Source organism: Macaca mulatta, chromosome 1 (assembly GCF_049350105.2).
Source record: "Macaca mulatta isolate MMU2019108-1 chromosome 1, T2T-MMU8v2.0, whole genome shotgun sequence".
NCBI classification, from domain to species: domain Eukaryota; kingdom Metazoa; phylum Chordata; class Mammalia; order Primates; family Cercopithecidae; genus Macaca; species Macaca mulatta.
In genome coordinates this window covers 54,647,453-54,670,892 of record NC_133406.1, presented here as the reverse complement: position 1 = coordinate 54,670,892, position 23,440 = coordinate 54,647,453, and the positions used below count along the sequence as shown (strand labels likewise).

Sequence of the window (23,440 nt, the reverse complement as noted above, 5' to 3'; positions counted from 1 at the left end):
AAGCCAGACTTTTGTGCCTCCCTACCTGTTGAGTCTGCACACCCACACCAGATTCACGCTTTTTCACGAGTTCTGGCCAGGAAACTTTGTGTTCGGTTGGAATTGTTACAAAGTTCAGCTGGAGGTTTCCTTCTCCCTGTGGTCTTTTCCCAGTTCCTCTGGCAGCCCCTGTGAGTCAAGTCAGAAATGGTTTTCTGGGGACTCACAGAGACCATGGGGTGTTACTCCCTGCTTCCTCTACCCCTGTATTTCACTCAGCTCTCTAAATTGTCTCGGCTCCAGGTAAGGTCAAATCCTTCTTCCATGATCTAGACCTTCAGGCTCCCCAAGGGTATGTGTTCAGGGGTGGACAATACCCCTTTCACACTTTTCACAGTTTGGGCATTCACAGTATGTGGGCTGTCTTCTGTTTCATGCAGGAGCAACCTACTTCCTTCAGAGGGTCTGTGGAATCTCTTGGCTTTCCTGGTATATCCCTGCAGTAGTTCTTGGAGCAAAAGTTCATGATGCGAGTCTCCACATCCTGCTCTGTCCATTCAAGTGGGAGTTGCAAGTTAGTCCTGCCTCCTAGCCACCATTTTTTCCTATTTTGTATTTTAAATTAAAACTCATTAGTATGTAAACTCCATGAGGACAATAATTTTAATCCCATTTTTTCACTGCTAAATACCTCAAAACTGTTACATGTCCTGCTATATCATAGACATTTTAACATTTCTCATGAATGAATGTTGATGTAGCATAGTGCTGATCTCACCACTTACCACAAAGTAGAAACTCTCTAAATGTCAAATACTACTATTATAAGTAATACTATTTTATCATTGAGACAATATGGTTCTATATCTCTTTAAGGAGTGCAATCTAGGCAACAACGTATTTCAACATCAGGTATCCATTATCTCATGTTCCTAAGTTCATCTTTTTACCTGATCAATATTAGTAAAGATTCATGGCCTCAAGTGAACTTTATGAATTGACAATTGGGAACTTAGGTTGAAAATTTACCTAGTTTTTTTATGCAGCCTGTGTTAATTATTTATTCTGTTGCTATTGTTGCCCTAATCAGTTATAATACTCTTACTGGACTCTGGCATGATAAGTAATGTCAATTAATATAGTTGTGTTATTTTAACATTATTTCAAAATATTTTAAGTGAAATGTAAGACTTGTTACAAAAGGACTTAGAGAGAGGTTATAAATTATTAACTTTTTCCTCAAGAGAAGTATTGTGTACTTAATGACAAGTTCCTAGTGCTTTAGAATTGTTAAAATCTTTGTGAAGCACATCACTGAAGATGAGGTTGAAAAACCTGACTTTTATCATCATATTGATAATCTCAGGAGAACTCTATGCAGAAGGTAAAATTAATTCTTAATATTCTTTATTCTCTAAAACGTATAAATGGAGATTCTAATATTTGTACAACTCAAGTTTTAGTGTACTCTTTCATCTTCATATATCAATTTTATAACATATTTTATAAATATGACTTTTTATAATATTTAGACCTTTTCCTTTGAGCAAAATTAGTAAAGTGTTCTTACAGTAGTATAAGTTAGAAAAACAAAAATCCTCGTATCTCTAGAGGGCATAGGAGACAAGGATCTAAATACTTCGAAAAGGTTTTCAGGCTAACAATATGTCCATTTCAAAGTCACATGTTAACTTTAATTCTAAATTTATGCTAGAATCCACTCCTAATACTGAGAAAACTTGTACAATTTTAATTCTGTTCATAAGGTGAGAGTTTCATGTGGGAAATTTGAAAAGGAAACAGCCATAAATATTTTCTACTTTTGAGACTTTGATTTTTATCCCAATGAATTATTCATTGGTTTGGAGACATTAAGTAACGATTAGTAGGTGAACTATACAATTGCTTGTACAAACAGGAACACTTAGAAAGTAAAAGAGGGGCTCTATTAATAATTGTTTGGACAACACATGTAAATCAGGACTTTCCAAACAAACCAACACCTGTGGACTCCCTATTAGAAAGCTTTATAGTCAGATTGCCCAGTGTGTAAGATTAGTGTGAGAGTGGAAGGTAGGCAGTATACATGGGTATGTTGTTTAGGAACATTATCAATATTATCAGGCCGTAGGATGAAGAATCCAGGGAGGTCACTTAGCATTAGCAAGAGTGAACATACAAAGAAGGAAGCTACAGCAATAAAGCTTTTCTAAAATAAACATCTAAGGGAATTCGTTGAAATTAAATATATAAGTTTTCATTGTGTTTTAGTTGAATAGTTTACTATATGTTTTCTACCCAAACATCTATAATTAAAATTATAAAAGTGAAAGACACAGAATTCATCTTATTTTATACTTTTAATCTATAATAGGATGATTTTTGCATGAATTTCTTTTGATTTTATTTTTCTGTCTAAATAGGGAAATACCAGAAGATATAATTGACCGTTATCCATACCATAAAGCCATTGCAATATTCTAGTCAATTTTCTAATTATTATAAGGTTACAATGCGTTTTACACAGCAACAAAAAAGTAAGCAGCTTGAAGACAGAGACAATGATCTTATTTTTGCATGCTTCTCTCAACTCCCATTGTGCACTTCAGGGGCAAGAATTGGATTAACTGTATTTCTCATTTCATGGTTTGCAGTTATTATTGGCCTATGAAAGGTCTCACTCTTACTTTACTTACACATTTTATCCCCTTATTCCCAGTCTTGAAGTCTGTTTCCCCTGGGACCTACTACAGTGTTTTAATATGTTACTCTAGCTCTCTCAACCACAAATAGCTCTAGAATGAATATTATGATATAACCAACTTATCTTTCTGTGAGAATATCGTCAGTCTGTATTCACTCATAGGTAGGATTCTTGAGTCTATTCTTGTACTTGATTTCTGTGAGTAGTGAGAGATTACTTTTGCAGAATGGCAGTTTCGAAGTATATCATCTCTGAGAGAGGATGTAAATTGTTGCTTCTCATCATCCTCACCAACACCTCATATTGTCCATTTTTATACTGGTTGCTATACGGTTATTCATAACATCCATTTTTATTTATTTACCATTCTCTGATCAGTAGTGTGTCCATCTCTTCATATACTTTTTTTGTATGTTCAGATGTCTGTGATTTTCTGGTTTATATATGATTAGCATATTCCTCACATTTCTCATTAATTTTTTCTCAGGAGTTCATATTCTCCAAGGCATTCCAGCTACCTTAACAAGTAATGTGTCTATCCTCGTGGTGGAGGGCGATGTCCCAGGACAGTCTTTAAAGCCACAACCTAGGATTGTTGTGCAAAGAATATTTTGCTGCCCCTCCCTGACAAGCACCTGTGCCCCCCAGGGAAATTCCTTGTGTATTCACCACTGCACTGCTATTTCGAAAGACTCTTTTTATTGTAAATTCCTTTGGTGCTTGGGTGTGAAAAATGGTGAGAAGAATTCTCAGGGAATGGGGACCATCCTGCCCATGTTTTTCTGTCTGCTCCATCAGATGCTGGAAGTTTTGTTACTCATCATTCCACATCCATTTCCTTCAGACCTAGGCTAGCACTGCTACTCTTTTATGTCTCACAGTAGCATTAAGGTATACAGTGATCAACCAAGGCATTGAAGCCAGAGTAATCATACTGGATCCAGGCCTTCTTCCATCCATGACTGCCCATGTTTCTTCCCAACACAGCTCCTAGGATTGTTCAAGTATTTCTTTCTTTTAAGCGTTTTTATGATTTTAAGATTTTCAACATGAAGATAAATTTTTAAAATGTATGTTTCATTTGGAGTATAATATATCCAGAAAAATGCAAAAGTCATAGGATACACTTATATATTTTTTTATAAAAGTTTACACCATCAGATCAAGATATAGAACAGTGACAGCACCCCAGAAACAAAAATGATCCCTCTAAGGTACTAAATCCCAAAGGTAACCATTCTGACTTCTATTATCATGGATTAGTTTGTCTTCTTTTAAAAAGTTATGCAAATGTATACGTTAATTCATATGTGATTGGCTTGTTTCACTCAATATTATGTTTATGAGATTCACCATTTGTTCATTTCTGTTTTGGATAATGTTCCATTGTATGCATAGTCTAAAACGTGTGTATCTTTTCTATTATTTATAGGCATTTAGATTGTTCCCAGTTTTGGACTATATGAATAACGCTACTATAAGCATTCTTTTACATGTCTTTTGGTATAAAAATATATGCTTTTTCAATTGGGTAATACAGTTTGTACACATTTTACCCCAAAATGTATTGCAAAAGTATTCTCTCACAGAGTTTGGACTGATTTATACTTTCAGTTGTAGAAATATGCAAGTTCCAGTTTCTTCACTTCTTCACAATCATTGAGATAACTTGCCTTTTTCATTTCAGCAGTTCTGTTGGATATGCAGTACTATCTCATGGTGGTTTACATTTGCATTTCCCTGATGACTATTAATGCTAAGTACTAGGTCTCTAACCATTTAAATGTCCTATTTTGCAAAGTTCTTGCTCAAGTCTTGCTTTATTTTAATTGGTTGTCTGTTTTTTTCTTTAAAAATGCGATTTATTTCAAAATTTTTTATGAGTTTGCATATGTTAAGGAGAAATTTTATCTATTCCTGAACTGTGCTGTCCAATACAGTGGCCATTAGCCACATATAGCTATTGGAGACAGTACTTAAAATGTCACTAGTCCAAGATCAGATGTTCTGTAAGTATAAATATATAGTGGATTTTAAAGAGTTAGTAAGAAAATAAAGAACGTAAAATATTGTAAAATATTTTCAATATATTAGGTTACATAAACATCTATTATTAAAATTAACTTCAACTGTTCCTTAGTATTTTTATGAATGTGACTATTAGAAATTTTTAAATTACATATGTGACTTGCAATACATATCTATTAGGAAGTGCAGGCAGGGTGGAGTGGCTCAACTCTTGTAATCCTAGTGCTTTGGGAGGCCACAGCAGAAGGATCCTTTGAGTCCAGGAGTTTGAGACCAGTGTGAGCAACACAGTGAGACCCCTCATCTCTACAAAAAAAAAAAACAAAACTTAGCCACATGTAGTGGCATGTACCTGCAGTCCTAGCTACAGGAGAGGAGGTTTGCTTAAGCCCAGGAGCTCCTGGTGGCAGTGAGCTATATTTCAGCACTGTACTGAAGCCTGGAAAACTGAGGCAGACTCTGTCTCTAGGAAGAAAAAAGAAAGTACTGTTCTACGAAGTTAGGCAAAGCTTCTCTGAAAAGGTGGTCTGCTAAGTTTTACCATGACTGTCGGATGTTTAAAGTCATTTGCAGATCAATTATGATAAAAGGACTGCTCGAATTATCACAAAAGTACCTTGAAAATTTAAGTAAGAAAAATAAGTACTAGTTGAAGTGTCCCTAAAAACTTTTAGTTTGTGTTGTCACCTGATTACAAATTTATGTTTTTAGATTTCTTTTTCCATTTTCAGCTTGACATTTACTCATTTCAGAAAAACCCTGTGGTTTTCCTCATGTGGAAAATGGAAGAATTGCCCAATATTACTATATTTTTAAAAGCTATTACTTTCCAATGAGCATAGACCAAAAATTGTCATTTTTCTGCTTGGCTGGTTATACCACCGAAAGTGGAAGACAAGAAGAGCGAACCACGTGTACAACAGAAGGCTGGTCTCCAGAGCCAAGGTGCTTCAGTAAGTCAGCTGGATGTGTCTGTCACTCAACGTTGCATACTCAAAGAAATTCGTATATAAAAATAGGGGTCCAATAAAAACAGAAAGCAGTTAAACCTTTTAGTAGATAAGAACAAAATCACTAGTCATCTGTCTTTCTACAACATGAAGGCGTAATTTGAAATCCGATAAAGAACGCTTTTACATGAAAATGTTATTTTCTTTATCTGTTTTTAATAATACTCTGTTGAAGGGAATAGGGTAATAACTGAAATTGTTTATCACATTACAAGGCAAAGAGATGTAATTTACTTGAAGTAACAAGAAACTTATTTTGATAATTAAGCATAGGATGCCAGAAAAGTGCTTGAAACGCTGGCCTCTGGAAGCGCAAGATTGCTACTCTAATGCTTTATCATTTGTAAGACTCATCTCTCCTTTGTGTGCCAACTTCTCTCATGATACCCATTGAAAAATGTGTTTTTCAATTTTGAATTGAAAGTTTGAGTTCAAATTTGTGAGAAGGTAATCTAATTGACTCATTTCATTATTTTATGTCAGGCTACACTATCATCGAACTATCAGTGATCTTCCGCTAGGGCAGGTGATCCAGAGTAAGGGGCTTTGGTTGAGCCAGTTTCATTTAAAAGAGGATGTTGAATATGGTTATTGCTGTTGATATATCTAGTAAATCTACCTAGAAGTAGATCTGGTAGGGGTAGAAATTACTATAAGAACTAAAAATACTAAATACAAAGAAAGTCAGTGTTAATTTTCAAAAATTATGCAGATTATTTTAAAAAAAATTTTATGCAGATATTTCCAAAATGAAATTGCTAATAATAACATTATACTTTTGGCTTAATTTTACAATTTAGTAAAAAACAAGTTTAGTTTCATCATTAAGTTAAACAAATAATTTTTTTTTCCCATAGAAAAATGCACTAAGCCTGACCTGAGTAATGGTTACATCTCTGATGTAAAGTTATTGTATAAAATTCAAGAGAACATGCATTATGGTTGCGCTTCAGGGTACAAAACCACTGGAGGGAAGGATGAAGAAGTGGTTCAATGTCTCTCAGATGGATGGTCTTCTCAACCAACCTGTAGGAAAGAACATGGTATAAGAATCATTTCCTAAAACTGAAGATAAGAGCTTGTCAAACTTATATTGAATATATTGAAGCTTATATTGATATCTATTATTTAATAGAATTTATTTTTCATTATGTCTGCAATGCAGGAAGTTGATATTACTTTTTTCAAGTACTAGGTGATTCCTTAATCCAAATGTTCTCAATCCCTACAGCACACCTACACCAATAGTTCTTACTTTGCACCAATGAAAGGAATTGGAATGGAATAAAATAAAAGAAGCTTTTCCTTTGTATGTCACTATTTCCTTTATTACAGAAGAATTTAAGATCATGTACATTATTTTATGTTGTGAACCAATGCCAGATATACTTAAAAATAGTTCAATAATTTAAATATATGTATACTTTGTTAGTAAGTTGTTTAAATTGTAAAAATGCATAGACAGCACATACTTCACAATTGCTACTGCACAAGCCTTCAGTTGAATTTTGGCCTTTGGTCAAGCACTTGTAGACCAGAATTTTAAGAACAGAAAGCTGATAGGGTTAGGTCACAAGGTGTATGAAAAAAGAGAATAGAGGCAAAGAAAAATTGGGGCTATTTTTCAATTTTACTAAGAGTTGATTTTACCATATATTCTTAAGATCTGTTAAAACACATTTTGATATTTTTTTACATTCTAGGTTATTAAAAAGATTTATAAAATAAATAATTTTTATAATTTTAGAAACATGTTTGGCTCCTGAATTATATAATGGAAATTATTCCACAACACAGAAAACATTCAAAGTGAAGGACAAAGTACAATATGAATGTGCTACTGGCTACTACACAGCCGGAGGAAAGAAGACGGAGGAGGTAGAATGTCTCACATACGGATGGTCTCTCACACCAAAATGTACCAGTAGGTTCTCATTTGGAATAAAATCTGCTCTCACTCTGAAAGCTTTTTCTCATAGAGAAGTGTATATAAGTTGTCATGCTAATTATATTTCATCTTTTCATACTTTTTTGCCTTTATTTTTAATTATGTTGATAGCAGTCTTTGATAATTGAAAGCTCCCAAGTAGAAAAAATTCATTTTAGCTCACAGGATTAAATTAGAATAAGCTTAATGATATTTAACAAATATATAAAATGAATTCATAAGCTTTTTGGCAAATTTAATTTTTATTCTAGATATGTCATGTAAATAGTGAATTTTGTTGTAGCAGAAAAAAAATTTGTTTGTAATTTTATTCATTCTTTTATTTGTAGAATTAAAGTGCTCTTCTTTAAGATTAATTGAAAATGGTTATTTTCATCCTGTAAAGCAAACCTATGAAGAAGGAGATGTCATTCAGTTTTTCTGTCATGAAAATTATTATCTAAGTGGATCTGATTTAATTCAATGCTATAACTTCGGTTGGTACCCAGAATCTCCTGTATGCGAAGGTAAATTTTTAAATTTAATACTCACAAAATGCCATGTCTTTATCAGCTTTACTCTCTATTAGCGCTGATAAAATTCCTGTGGTCATATCTAATTTTTTTCCTGAGTCCTATTTTTAAAATAAATATTGTCTTTTAAATCAGTGCTATTTTCAGCAATCTTTAATATATTCCACCTGAATAAATCTTGTTTTGTATTAGTTTGTAAATGACTATATCTTTTAAATTTATTATTTAAAAATATATATTATACATTTTAAATCCCTTATTACAATAAATAACTTTTCTTATTGGGAATTATTAGACCTAATTACCCCAATCTGGCAGCTTTGCAAGGATACTTTCTCTTTATTTGCCACATATTTCCAGATGTAAAAATTAATCTCTAAAATAGCGAGGTAGAAAGCAGAAAAAACAGAACACTAACACCCAGAAGTGAAAATGGGAAAAGAGGTCATCTAGTAGAAGCTGCCCAAAAATGTAATATCTATGGTCACATTTCTATTACTGGATGTGTCCAAATGGGTGATGCAATTACCTGTCAGAAGACATCCATAATTATTTAAACACACATACAATTTAATATGAGGACGGTCCTATCTAGTAGAAGATATGAAAAAAATAATTGCAGATATGAAAAAATAATTGCTATAATGTGACAAATGGTACAATCAACTCAGGTACAAAGTGCAGGAATAAACATTAGGGATTCTGATTGGTATGCTGTGGAATAGCATTCACAGAAGTGATGGCTAATATTTACATTGGGTCTTAAGAGATAAATAGGAGTTTGAGGATTGGGAGGATAGGGTGACGCAAAGGGTTTGATAGTAGTTTTTTATTTTCTGTAATATGGGATATAATGTCTATTGACAGGCAGGTGAAAGACATGAAGGCATGTTGGAACCGAACTGTCGATTCCCTCCTGGGCAGGGGTCGCCGCGAAGGATCACCGACACAAGATTCACAGCAGAGAGTTATTTATTACTAGCGCGCTAGGGTCCCAAGCTCTAAGTTGGCCCTGGGACCCCGAGTGCTTGTTTCAGGTTGTTTATATAGGCAAACACAAGTTCAAACACAGCTTAAGGCGCGAAATTCAAACAAAGCTTTAGGCGCGTGGTAATTGGGTCTAGCTATGGCCTGAGCAAGTTGTCTTGTTCTAATTGGTTAGAGCAGGACCTTATGAGGTTTTTTCTTGGAGTTGCTGATTCTGGGAACTTCGAGGCAGGGTGGGACCCCCGGAATTGGCAGGGTGGGACCCCATGAGGTTGTTTCCCGGAATTGGCAGGGTGGGACCCTATCAGGGTGGGACCCTATCGAGGCAAGGTGGGACCCTATCCAGAGCCACCTGGTGTTAATTTTTTCTATATGAGGCCCAGTTTCTAAGTTTTATGAGGCCTAGTTTCAGGCACAACTTGGAAGAAAGTGGTGAAGATTTGGAACGGGTGCTGGGGGAAACAAATGAGGGCTCTGACCACGGGTATGCAGTGGAATTGCCAGAACTATCATAATTCCCTAAATGCACTGTACAGTAACTTTAAATATTTTATGATTTTTCATTCGTGCTTGACATCCTTGGTATAGTAGTAGAGAAGAAGATTTTTTAAGCAAATTTTTAAAAGCATATTTTTCCTTTTTTTTTTTTTTTTTTTTTTTGAGATGGAGTCTTGCTGTGTCACCCAAGCTAGAGTGCAGTGGCACGATCTCAGCTCACTGCAACCTCCACCTCCCAGGTTCAAGGGATTCTCCTGCCTCAGCCTCCTGAGTAGCTGGGACTACAGGCGTCAGCCACCATACCCAGCTAATTTTTTTGTGTTTTTAGTAGAGACAGAGTTTTGCCATGTTGGTCAGGCTGGTCTCGGACTCCTGATCTCAGGTGATCAGCCTGCCTCCGCCTCCCACATTGCTATTTCAAAAATAAATGGCAGACCTACTTAAGGCCTTTTATACCCCTTTCCTCTTCCAAATTAGCCAGCATGACAACAAGCCTATTTTCTCTGGTAAATAGTCATTAGGCATACAATAGGCAGTGTTGCAGGCTGAATTATATCTCTCTTCTCCCAAAATATAACCACATTCTAATACTGGGAACCACTAAATGTTACCTTACCTGGTAAAAGACACTTTGAGGTTAACAATCTTAAGGTAGGAATACTATCTGGAATTATCTATCCAGACTCTAAATATAATCAGAAATGCTTTTATAAAAGGGAGGCAGAGGGAGATTGACTACAGAAGAGGAAGCGGGAGATGTGATAAAGGAAGCCACAGGTTGAAATGTTTTGAGGAAGGGATTGTGAGCCAAGGAATACAGGTAATTTCAAGAAGTTAGAAAAGGCAAAATAGCTGATTCTCCTCCAAAGCCTCCAGCAGGAATGCAGCTCTCCTGATACCTCGATTTTAGTCCAGTGAAACTGACTCTGGACTTCTGGCCTTCAGGACTGTAAGAGGATACATTTGTGCTGTTTTAAGCCACTAAATTGTAATTTATCACAGCAGCAATAGGAAAGTAGTGTGGTCAGTATTTTAGAGTAGGAGACTTTAATTTAGACAGACGTGGGTTCAAGAACAGATCTGCTGCATGCTATTAATTTATTTACTTCATAAGTTTTAGTTTGTCTATAACATGGGAGAAATAATAGTTCCTACAAAAAGTTATTTTAGGACTAAAGGAGGTAATAAATGTAAAATGCTTGCTACTTTAGTATTCTATTGGTGAATAACAATGTCACCACAAACTCAGCAGCTTAAAACAACACAAACATTATTTCCCATTGTGTGTAGGTTGGGAGTTTGGGTGTGGCTTAACCAGATCCCTGCATCCCTGGCTAACAAAGCTGCAATCAGGATGTTAGCTGGACTGAAGTCTCATCTGAGGCTTGACTGGGCAAGACTTCTTCCAATCTCACTGTGGTCATTGACAGCATTCAGCGCTTTGCAGACTGCTGAACTGAGAGCCTCTGTTTCTTGTGGCTGTTAACTGAAGGCAGCCCGCTGCCCCTTGCCTTACAGCCCTTCTGCTTTGGAAGCTCATGATGTAGCTTCTTGTTTCTTCAAAACTAGCAAGGAGAGAGAGTCTCTTGGCAAGAATGGTGTTAAAATCTGATGTTACATAATTATGTGTACATAATCACATACTAATCCATGATCTTTGCTGTATTTTGTGGGCTAGAAGCAAGTTACAGGTCCTATTCATGGAAAGAGTTATCACACAAGGAAGTTAACATCAGGAGGTGGGGATCAAAGGAATGCTCCTGGAATCAGTCTGCCATACTCTCTATGATGCTTGACACAACGGACCTTTTTATTTAATCTTTATTATTTTTTAATTATATGACTAAAGGTGCTGATTTTTTTCCATAAGGAAGAAGAAACAGATGTCCTCCTCCACCTCTGCCTATAAACTCCAAAATTCAAACACATTCAACAACTTATCGTCATGGAGAAATAGTTCGTATAGAATGTGAACTTAATTTTGTGATCCATGGGTCAGAAGAAATACGTTGTGAAAATGGAAAATGGACAGAACCTCCAAAATGCATTGGTTAGTAACACCTCGAAGAAGCTTTGCTAAAATGAAATCTGCATGTGTAGATAAATGGTCTGTTCTCTTTCAACTGTACCTTTTCAGAAGGACAGGAGAGGGTAGCCTGTGAGGAACCACCCTTCGTTGAAAATGGTGCAGCAAATTTACACTCTAAGATTTATTACAATGGGGACAAAGTGACATATGCATGTAAAAGTGGCTACCTTCTCCGTGGATCGAATGAGATAACTTGTAATCGTGGAACATGGACACTTGCTCCTGAGTGTGTTGGTATGTATACTATATTTACCATCAGTAGCTAAACTTACGGTGTAAAATTTTCCATTCTGTTACTTTAATCTGCATATTCCTAGGAAGAGACCACGGCTTAGGCAAATTAGAAACGCATTGCTACAGCACCTACTCTTCTGCGTTGCATGTGTGCATGTGTGTGTGCGTGTATGTGTAGCCATCTATAGAATTTAAGTCAATGTAAAGAATTAAAAAAAAAAAAACCTTTTTGAACACTGGTGCTGAGCACGGTTATCTGATCTATGTCATGCCATGACCTGTAAGTTCTAAATGACAGCACATAAATGATGACGTGCTTCATTACAGAAGTAAATAAGGGCATGGTGGATTGAGTGGCTGGCCATAAGCATTATCTGCTTCTTCTCCCCATGTGTCCTACAAAGTCAGGGTAGAGCATTCTGTTCTTGACCTTGGGTAAGTCCTGCCGATATTTTGCATCTGGCCATTCTGAACCTTATGCCCTTCTGAGACACGTCCCTGGTCTTTGATTTTACTGAAGGGCACCACCAGGCTACACTATCACTCCTGGGGGCTACTATTCCTGTCATCTTTCTCATTTCTTAATCAGATCACAGCGAGATCTTCACACACATGTTTATATAGGATATTTATTGAATAAGACAAAAGCTATGAAGGATGCTAAAGAAATTTACAGAGTAAGAGAAAGATACCAAAAAGATTAAGCCTGTAATCCCAGCACTTTGGGAGGCCAAGACAGGCAGATCACGACGTCAGGAGATCGAGACCATCCTGGCTAACACGGTGAAACCCCGTCTCTCCTAAAAAATACAAAAAACTAGCTGGGCGAGGTGGCGGGCGAGGTGGCGGCTGCCTGTAGTCCCAGCTACTCGGGAGGCTGAGGCAGGAGAATGGTGTAAACCTGGGAGGTGGAGCTTGCAGTGAGCTGAGATCTAGCCACTGCACTCCAGCCTGGGCGATGGAGCTAGACTCCGTCTCAAAAAAAAAAAAAAAAAAAAAAAAAGATAGCAAAAAGAGAGAAAAAAATGGATATTTCCTCGGTGGGTCGATTGAGACCTGAGATGAAGAGGAATGAGAAAGAAGAAAATAAAAATGAGTTAATGCCAAAGAGCAATTTTAGAATTGACCATAATCTTTAGGTTGAAGAATAGTTTCTCATTCTATAGATTTAAGAAATGTCTGTTATCATAATTCCTTCACAATTGAGAAAAGAGAAAAAATACGTATAGTTGTTTTTAGGCAACATATTTGCTGTCAACTCTTGCTTAGCAAATTTTAAAAATATTTGAGCTGAAAAACATTTTTCATATTTGTAATGAATTTATAAAACAATTGTCCTAAATTATTTTATTAATACAAATATTGAGACACTACAGTATGAGTTACTATAGTATATTGTTTTGAGCTCATATTAATTTAAAACAAAACCTCTTTTCTTAGAAAATAATGAGAATTGTAAGCATCCTCCTGTTGTAATGAATGGGGCTGTGGCCGATGGGTTACTGGCAAGCTATGCAGCAGGATCTTCCGTGGAATATAGATGTAACGAATATTACTTGCTGAGGGGATCAAAAATATCTCGTTGTGAACAAGGAAAATGGTCATCCCCACCTGTTTGCTTGGGTAAGAAAGAGAGCACATGGAATGTTTATGTTCGTACTTTTATGTGATTTTCTTGTGTTTTAATATCATGAAAATGACTATTTTGTATAAATCATTTTTTTTCACAACTGTTTTCCCTCCCAGTTCTTTAAGTAGAAAGTCCCTAAAATATTAGTGTATTTTTTTATTGTGGTGAATTATGCATAACATAAAATTTACTTTAGCCATTTTTAAGTGTATATATATATATATACACTTATATATAAATGTATGTTTTAAGTCTTGAGCTCTTTCAACCTTTTGTTAGTAGTTTCCACCTTTCAAGTAATTCTTAGGAGGCTGTTCCCATTCAAATTCAGACACAGGCACATATTCATGTAGAATTTTTCTATTGCTCTCATATTTTTATAAATGGTTTTGATATTAAGTTTTTGATGATTTGATTGATATTGTGTTGAGTGGAGATACAGTAATCTCTAAGGACAAAGACTAGATTAAAATATTTAGGGCAAAACTAGTAATGAAACAAGTTCATAAGGAAATAACAGCATTAAAGGAAATACATCATTCTATATCTGGAACAACCACCTCAAGAGAGTTAGGTTTGGTCCTAATGAATCAAAGGAAATATCAAATGAAGATTAATCATTGTTATCAGGGCAAGAGAAAGGGGATTTGTATATCTTGCTTATCTATTGAAGCCGGAAAGGCTATCAGTACAAATTCACAACGGTATGATAAAGCATAGAATTGTCTCTGTAGGAATTATTATTTCAGACATTAAGAGTCTCTCTAACCTCTCCATACTCCCTTCCCTGCTCTAATCACTCCAGTCTTTCTGGTCTCCTTACTCTTCCACAAACAAGCCAAGAATGTTCTCACTTCAGGGCCTTTGCACTGGTTAGTTGCTTGGGACACTCTTTCATAAGAAAATGACGTGGTTCACTCAGTCCCCTTCAAACTTTTGTGCAAATATTACTTCTTATTTAGGCCTACCCTAATCACCTCACTGAAAAGTGCAACTTCTCTTCACCTAACTCTTTTGTTACCCCCTCCCCCTCCAGTACTCTTGTTTTCAACCAAGTTATCTTATGCTGTAGTTTAAAGATGGCCACTGTGTTAGTCTGTTCTCACGCTGCTAATAAAGACATACCTGAGATGGGTAATTTATAAAGGAAAGAAATTAAATGCACTCACAGTTCCACATGGCTGGGGAGGCCTCATAATCATGATGGAAGGTAAAGGACAAGCTAGGCATGTTTTACATGGAGGCAGGCAAGAGATTGTGTGCAGGGAAACTCCCCTTTATAAAACCATCAGATTTCATGAGACTTATTCACTATAATGAGAACAGCACGGGAAAGACCCACCCCAGGATTCAATGACCTCCGGCCAGGTTCCTCCCATGACATGTGGGAATTATGGGAGCTACAATTCAAGATGAGATTTGGGTAGGCACACAGCCAAACCATATCTGCCACACATTGTACAATTCATGTCTTTATTATATTTATTATGTATTGTAGGTGTTTCTCCCAATTAGAAGGCAAGCTCTATGAGGGCAGGAGTCTTGGTTTTATTCATTAGCAGGTTTTCTATTATTTTCTACATGGTAGTTTAAGGTTTTTATTTTGTAGAAAGAAAGCTATTATTAATCTAACTGATTGATGCCCTTCAACAGTATTTTTGATGTTTTAAATTAAGTGGTTTTAGTTTATGACAAGTAATGTATAGATTCATTTGATAGTAATAAAGTGTGTATTTTCTTATATGTATATATGTGTGTGAGAAGCCTTAATTATGATTTAAATTATAAAATATTGCTTTTGATACTTGTCATAATTTTTGTTTTAAAAAATATCACTTTTATATTTGTCAGACAAAGAATTTAAAAGAGCATTTTGTTTTTCAGAGCCATGTACTGTTAATGTGGATTACATGAACAGAAATAACATCGAGATGAAGTGGAAATATGAAGGGAAAGTCTTACATGGAGATTTAATAGATTTTGTATGTAAACAGGGATATGACTTATCTCCGTTAACCCCATTGTCTGAATTATCTGTGCAGTGCAACAGAGGAGAAGTGAAATATCCTTTATGTACTAGAAAAGGTAAAATAATAATGTTCTCTGCAAGTATCTTACTTGATCAATATCTGCTACCTGGGTTGAAAATTTATTTATATTTTGTTGCTATTTTTCTTTTTATTATTATTATTTTTAATTTTGTTTTATTTTATTTTTATTTTCCTTTAGTTCTGGGATACAAGTGCAGAATGTGCAGGTTCGCTACATAGGTATACGTGTGCCATGGTGGTTTGCTGTACCTATCAACCTGTCATCTAGGTTTTTTTTTTTTTTTGAGACGGAGTCTCACTCTGTCCCCTGGGCTGGAGTGCAGTGGCCGGATCTCAGCTCACTGCAAACTCCGCCTCCCGGGTTCATGCCATTCTCCTGCCTCAGCCTCCCGAGTAGCTGGGACTACAGGCGCCCGCCACCTCGCCAGGCTAGTTTTTTGTATTTTTTAGTAGAGACGGGGTTTCACCGTGTTAGCCAGGATGGTCTCGATCTCCTGACGTCGTGATCTGCCTGTCTCGGCCTCCCAAAGTGCTGGGATTACAGGCTTGAGCCACCGCGCCTGGCCTGTCATCTAGGTTTTAAGCCACACGTGCATTAGCTATTTGTCTTTATGTTCTCCCTCTCCTCACCTCTCACCCTCTGACTGGACCCAGTGTGTGTTGTTCCCATCCCTATGACCATGTGTTCTCATTGTTCAACTCCTACTTGTGAGTGAGGACATATGGTCTTTCATTTTCTCTTTCTGTGTTAGTTTGCTGAGGATAATGTCTCCCAGTTTCATCCATGTCCATGCAAAGGACATGATCTCATTCCTTTTTATGGCTGCATAGTATTCCATGGTGTATATGTACCACATTTTCTTTATCCAGTCTGCTATTGATGGGCATTTGAATTGGTTCCATGTTTTGTTATTGTAAATAGTGCTGCAATAAACATATGTGTGCATGTGTCTTTATAGTAGAATGATTTATATTCTTTTGGGTATATATCCAGTAATGGAATCGCTGCATCAAATTGTATTTCTGGTTCTAGATCCTTGAGGAATCACCACGCCGTCTTCCACAATGGTTGAACTAATTTACATTCCCACTAGCAGTGTAAAAGCATTCCTATTTCTCCTCAGCCTCACCAGCATCTATTGTGTCTTAACTTTTTAATAATTGCCATTTTGACTGGTGTGAGATGGTATCTCATTGTGGATACACCTTATACAAAAATTAACTCAAGATGGATTAAAGATTTAAATGTAAAATCCAAAACCATAAAAACTCTAGAAGAAAACCTAGGCAATACCATTCAGGACATAGGCATGGGCAAAGACTTCATGACGAAAATGCCAAAAGCAATTGCAATGAGAGCCAAAACTGGCAAATGAGATCTAATTAAACTAAAGAGCTTCTGCACAGAGAAAGAAACTATCCTCAGAGTGAACAGGCAACTTACAGAATGGGAGAAAACTTTTGCAATCTACTCATCTGACAAAGGTCTAAGATCCAGAATATACATGGAACTTAACACAAATTTACAAGAAAAAAAACAAACAACCCATCAAAAAGTGGGCAAAGGATATGAAAAGTCACTTCTCAAAAGAAGACATTTATGTGGCAAACAAATATATGAGAAAAAGCTCAACATCACGGATCTTTAGAGAAAATTTATACCTATGACCCCAATTCACCACCATCATCTTCTAATCTATAAAGTTGAGAGGAGTGATCCAACTTCCAAATTTCAATCAGCATACATACCAATATAGGATGGCCATGCTGACATCTTTGAATTCCAATAAGTCAATTTTATGAAGGGGAAAAATCAAGAGGTTTTATAAATGTTGCCAGACTATCAGAGAATTAATCACCTTTTTGTGACACTCAACAACAAGCACTGTAAAGCATTGCTCTACTTAGGGCTTTCTGGGGACCCATTGTCTCAATACTGCCTGGATATAGGGACTATTCCTTTTAATAAGGAAGAAAAGGAAGATAATATATACAGAAAGCATGGCTTCTAGAAAAATCCCATAGACTTAGGGAGAAATAAAATCATGATTGTTAATACTCTGATAGTTTTAAATATGTATATAAATACTATAAAATGTGATTCTAATTATGAAAATAAATTGTATGGTATAATATTATTGCAAAAATATTTTCAATATTTTAAAAATGTTTCAGAACTGCCTAAAAAATGCCTTTATGGCTAGGTGGAGTGGCTAACGCCTGTAATCCTAGCACTTTGGGAGGCCAAGGTGGGCAGATTTCTTGAGTCCAGGAATTCAAGACCAGCCTGAGCAACATAGTGAGGCCCTGTCTCTTCAAAAGAAAAATGTACCTGTAGTCCCAACTAGTTGGGAGGCTAAGACAGGAGGATCACTTGAGCCTGGGAGGCCAAGGTTGCAGTGAGCCATGATCATGCCACCATGCTCCAGCCTGGGCTACAGAGTGAGACTCTGTCTCTGAAAAAAAAAAAAAATGCCTTTATATTATATATCTCAACTTATTTCTGTAGCACTTACAAAGTACTGGATGTTCATTATAGCAATTCATTGTATACTTTAAAACTTATTTTTGCAGAATCTAAAGGAATGTGCACATCTCCTCCACTTATTAAACATGGAGACATTATCAGTTCAGTAGTAGACACCTATGAAAATGGCTCTTCAGTAGAATACAGATGTTTTGATCACCATTTCCTACAAGGATCTAGGGAGGCCTATTGTTTAGAGGGAACGTGGACTACACCACCATTGTGTTTAGGTAGGTACTACTAAATATGCCTCTAAAAAAGTAAAACTATATATTTTTAATTTGCTGTCATTTTTAAGGTAACATAACACTAATATAATGCTAAATTTGCTACATTTGTGTTATTTTATTCATGTGCTTATTTCATCACTGGTTTCTATTCTTTCCTCTAGATCATAAATGACTATAGTTCAGTTTGTTCTAATAAATATTTATTAAAGACAAACCACACATCAGGTTGATGTGGGGCTATAAGTTGATAAGCCATAGTGGTGTGAGTCAACGTTAACAATTATCATTATTGTGATTTGTACTATAATAGAAAACATTAGTACAATGGGGAAATAAAGAAATGGATAACTCAATATGGAAAGATGAAGCAAGTTAATGTTTTATTAGCAAGGCATCCTAGTAAGAGTAACAACATTTACTAAGGCCTCAGAGGCATAAAATAGCACATCTGTAAATAATAAGAAAATATTTTTTATTTCCAATTCTGACTTTTATTTATCTCTCATGTTCTTTCACTGGCTAGGGCTTCAGTACAATGTTGAATGGAAGAGGTAGTAGATGTCTTTGTTTCCCATTCTCACAAGTAAAACTTTCAATAATTCACCTCTATGTGTTGTTACAAATACTTTTTAAAAAATCAAGTTAAAGGTATAGAAACCTTTCTTTCTATTTTGCAAAAATATATTTTTAAAGAATCTTCAGTGTTTAATTTTAGCAATGTCTGTTGAAATAATTTCATGGTTATTACTTTTGGTTTTCTTCCCTGCAAATTTAATGAATTATACTGCTTCTTTTGAATGTTAAAGCATGATTGTATTCCTGTGAGAAATTCCACAAAGTTGTGATAAATTATGTATATTCTATGTTATATTTTTATTTATCAATATTTTACTCATCTATTTTCATGAGAAAGACTGGTCGGTTATTTTCCTTTCTGATTTGATATCAAGTTTGTGCTGACCTCATCCCATGATTGGGAAGTGTTCCCTCTTTTCTGGTTTTCTGGATCGATGCTATTTCTTCCTTAATAATCTTAAGAGTTAACCAGAAAGCCATCTGAGACTTGAGTTTTTCTGTGAAAAGACAAACTGACAGCTTCGATTTGTTTAACAAATAACGGTAATTATTTCTTCTTCTATCAGTTTTGGTAGAGAGTGGTTTCTTGATCTGTTCATTACAGCTACATTGTCCAATCCAGTAACATAAAGTAGTTATGACATCTTCCTATCCTCTTTTTGATGTTTTTATTGACGTATCTTTTGTTATTACTTCTATTAACATGTATCTGTCTTGACATGCTTTACTAAGGGTCTACATATTTTATTAGTGTTTTCAAACAACCAACATTTGCATTTGTTGATTCATCAAATGTTGCTTTCTATTTTATTAATTATGCTATTATCTTTATTATTTTCTTTCTTCTATTTTCTTGTATTTCTTTTGTTACTCTTTTTCTGGCTTGTTTAGATGCATACATAGATTACTGATTTTCAGCATTTACATTTTTTCTAAAAAAATGAATTTAAAAATAGAAATTTCTCTCTGAGCACAACTTTAACTTCATCCAACCCATTTTTATATCTTGGATTTTTACTATCATTCAGCTCAAAAATTTTATAGTATTCATTTTGATACATTCTGTGTGCTCTGCATCATTTAGAAGTTTCTTTTTAAAGTTCTGAATATTTAGGGGATTTTCTAGTTTTCTTTTGGTTGTTGATTTCTAGTTTAATTCAATTAAGACATATTTTGAATTATATCTACACTTTAAAATTTGTTGATATTTGCTTTATAACAAGCATATATTTGCTTTAGGTATGTGTTCTTTTTGTACTTGAAAAAAGTTAACTTTGTCACTATTGGGTTCACTGCTTTATATATGCAAATTGGCTTGAATTTTTTTTTTTATGTTTAAGTTAATCCAAAGCTGTACTGATTTGTGTGTGTTTGTTTTCTATCAATGACTGAGAGAAGCATGTTAAACTCTCACTTGGCATTGTAAAACATTTCATATTTTAGTTCTGTCAATTTTTGCTTTTGTATTTTGATGCTATTTCATTAGGTACACACACAAATTGGGACACTAAATCTTGGTATACTGGCATAGTCTAATTTTAAAAGACCTCCTTCATATATAGTAATGCCTTTTTTTTTTTTTTGGACTTGAAGTCTCCTTAACTGCACCAAAGGGTTTTTGACAAGCATTTACATAGTACACATTTTACCATCCCTTAACTTTCAAACTTCTGAGTTCTTACTTTTAGTGTGCATCTCTTATAAGCAATATATAGCTTATTTTAAAATATACTTATGCAGTTTATAATTTTTTCTTTATAATGGAATATTTAGTTCATTTACGTATTCATGTAATTACTAATATATTTCAGTTTATACCTCATCTTTCTATACTAGGTGTATGTTACTATACTCCATGTATATCCAATTGGTCATCTCTCTCTCTCTCTCTCCATATATATGTATGTGTGTTTTATTATAGTTTAAGTTCTAGGGTACATGCACACAATGTGCAGGTTTGTTACATAGGTATACATGTGCCATATTGGTTTGCTGCACCCATCAACTTGTCATTTACATTAGGTATTTCTCTTAACGCTATCCCTCCCCCAACCCCCCAGTACACGACAGGCCCTGGTGTGTGATATTCTCATTGTTCAACTCCTGCCTATGAACAAGAACATGCAGTGTTTGGTTTTCTGTCCTTGAGATAGTTTGCTCAGAATGATGGTTTCCAGCTTCATCCATGTCCCTGCAAAGGACATAAAAAACTCATCCCTTTTTATGGCTGCACAGCATTCCATTGTGTATATGTGCCATATTTTCTTAATCCAGTCTATCATTGATGGACACTTGGGTTGGTTCCAAGTCTTTGCTATTGTGAATAGTTTCACAATAAACATACATGTGCATGTGTCTTTATGGTAGCATGATTTATAATCCTTTGGGAATATATCCAGTAATGGGATCACTGGGTCAAATGGTATTTCTAGTTCTAGATCCTTGAGGAATCGCCACACTGTCTTCCACAATGGTTGACCCAATTTATACTCCCACCTACAGTGTAAAAGTGTTCCTATTTCTCTACATCCTCTCCAGCATCTGTTGTTTCCTGACTTTTTAATGATCGCCATTGTAACTGGCATGATATGGTATCTCATTGTGCTTTTGATTAGCATTTCTCTGATTACCAGTGATGATGAGCATTTTTTCATTTTTCTATTGGCTGCATAAATGTCTTCTTTTAAGAAGTGTCTGTTCATATCCTTTGCCTACTTTTTGATGGGGTTGTTTTATTCTTGTAAATTTGCTTAAGTTCTTTGTAGATTCTGGATATTAGCACTTTGTCAGATGGCTAGATTGCAAAAATGTTCTCCCATTCTGTAGGTTGCCTCCTCACTCTGATGGTAGATTATTTTGCTGTGCAGAAGCTCTTCAGTTCATTTAGATTTTATTTGTCAATTTTGGCTTTTGTTACCATTGCTTTTGGTGTTTTAGTCATGAAGTATTTGCCCATGTCTATGTCCTGAATGATATTGTCTAAGTTTTCTTCTAGGGTTTTTATGGTTTTTAGGTCTAACATTTAAGTCTTTATTCCATCTTGAATTAATTTTTGTATAAGGTATAAGGAAGGGATCCAGTTTCAGCTTTCTACATATGGCTAGCCAGTTTTCCCAGCACCATTTATTAAATAGGGAATCCTTTCCCCATTGCAGGTTTTTATCAGGTTTGTCAATGATCAGATGGTTGTAGATGAGTGGTGGTATTTCTGAGGTCTCTGTTCTGTTCCATTGGTCTATATATCTGTTTTGGTACCAGTACCATGCTGTTTTGTTTTCTGTAGCCTTATAGTATAATTTGAAGTCAGGTAGCATTATGCCTCCATCCTTTATTCTTTTTGCTTAGGATTGTCTTGGCTATGTGGGCTCTTTTTTGGCTCCGTATGAACTTTAAAGTAGTTTTTTCCAATTCTGTGAAGAAAGTCAGTGGTAGGCTGATGGAGATAGCACTGAATCTATAAATTACCTTGGGCAGTATGGCCATTTCCACGATATTGATTCTTCCTATCCATGAGCATGGAATGCTCTTCCATTTGTTCTTGTCCTCTTCTATTTTGTTGAGCAGTGGTTTGTAGTCATCCTTGAAGAGGTCCTTCACATCCTTTGTAAGTTGGATTCCAAGGTATTTTATTCTCTTTGTAGTAATTGTGAATGGGAGTTCACTCATGATTTGGCTCTCTGTTTGTTATTGGTGTATAGGAATGCTTGTGATTTTTGCACAATGATTTTGTATCCTGAGACTTTGCTGAAGGTGTTTATCTGCTTAAGGAGATTTAGGGCTGAGACAATGGGGTTTTCTAAATATACAGTCATGTCATCTGCAAACGGAGATAATTTGACTTCCTTTTTTCCTAATTGAATACTCTTTCTTTCTCTTGCCTGATTGTCCTAGCCAGAACTTCCAACACTATGTTGAATAGGAGTGGTGAGAGAGTGCATCCTTGTCTTGTGCCAGTTTTCAAAGGGAATGTTTCCAATTTTTGCCTATTCAGTATGATATTGTCTGTTGGTTTGTCATAGATAGCTCTTATTGTTTTGAGATACATTCCATCAATATCTAGTTTATTGAGAGTTTTTAGCATGAAGGGCTGTTGAATTTTGTCGAAAACCTTTTCTGCATCTATTGATGTAATCATGCAGTTTTTTTCATTGGTTCTGTTTATGTGATGGATTATGTTTATTGATTTGCATATGTTGAACCAGCCTTGCATCCCATGGATGAAGCTGACTTGATTATTGTGGATATGCTTTTTTATGTGCTGCTGGATTCAGTTCACCAGTATTTTATTGAGAATTTTTGCATTGATGTTCTTCAGGGATATCAGCCTAAAATTCTATGTTTTTGCTATGTCTCTGCCAGGCTTCAGTATTGGGATGATGTTGGCCTCATAAAGTGAGTTAGGGAGGAGTCCCTCTTTTTCTGTTGATTGGAATCATT

General features: G+C 35.5%; 1 protein-coding gene across 6 annotated transcripts in view; it reads left to right on the top strand.

Moving 5' to 3' along the window:
* Window positions 1-1,205: 1,205 nt before the first annotated feature.
* The window catches only part of F13B (coagulation factor XIII B chain), a 33,206-nt gene continuing 10,971 nt past the window's right edge, over window positions 1,206-23,440 (top strand). For 2 of the 6 annotated variants that reach the window (XR_013417270.1, XM_001111017.5), the window contains exons 1-10: window positions 1,207-1,363; window positions 5,464-5,664; window positions 6,579-6,764; window positions 7,469-7,645; window positions 7,999-8,175; window positions 11,537-11,716; window positions 11,804-11,989; window positions 13,430-13,612; window positions 15,504-15,704; window positions 18,245-18,427. Coding sequence is in view for 4 of the 6 variants with exons in the window: in XM_001111017.5 (XP_001111017.2) it covers window positions 1,300-1,363; window positions 5,464-5,664; window positions 6,579-6,764; window positions 7,469-7,645; window positions 7,999-8,175; window positions 11,537-11,716; window positions 11,804-11,989; window positions 13,430-13,612; window positions 15,504-15,704; window positions 18,245-18,427 (1,738 nt within the window). In the remaining 2 variants the exon portion in view is untranslated. Of the gene's footprint in view, window positions 1,364-5,442; window positions 5,665-6,578; window positions 6,765-7,468; window positions 7,646-7,998; window positions 8,176-11,536; window positions 11,717-11,803; window positions 11,990-13,429; window positions 13,613-15,503; window positions 15,705-18,244; window positions 18,428-23,440 lie in introns of all 6 variants that reach the window. The other 4 variants (XR_013417271.1, XM_015120840.3, XM_078002176.1 and 1 more) reach the window with 4 other exon arrangements.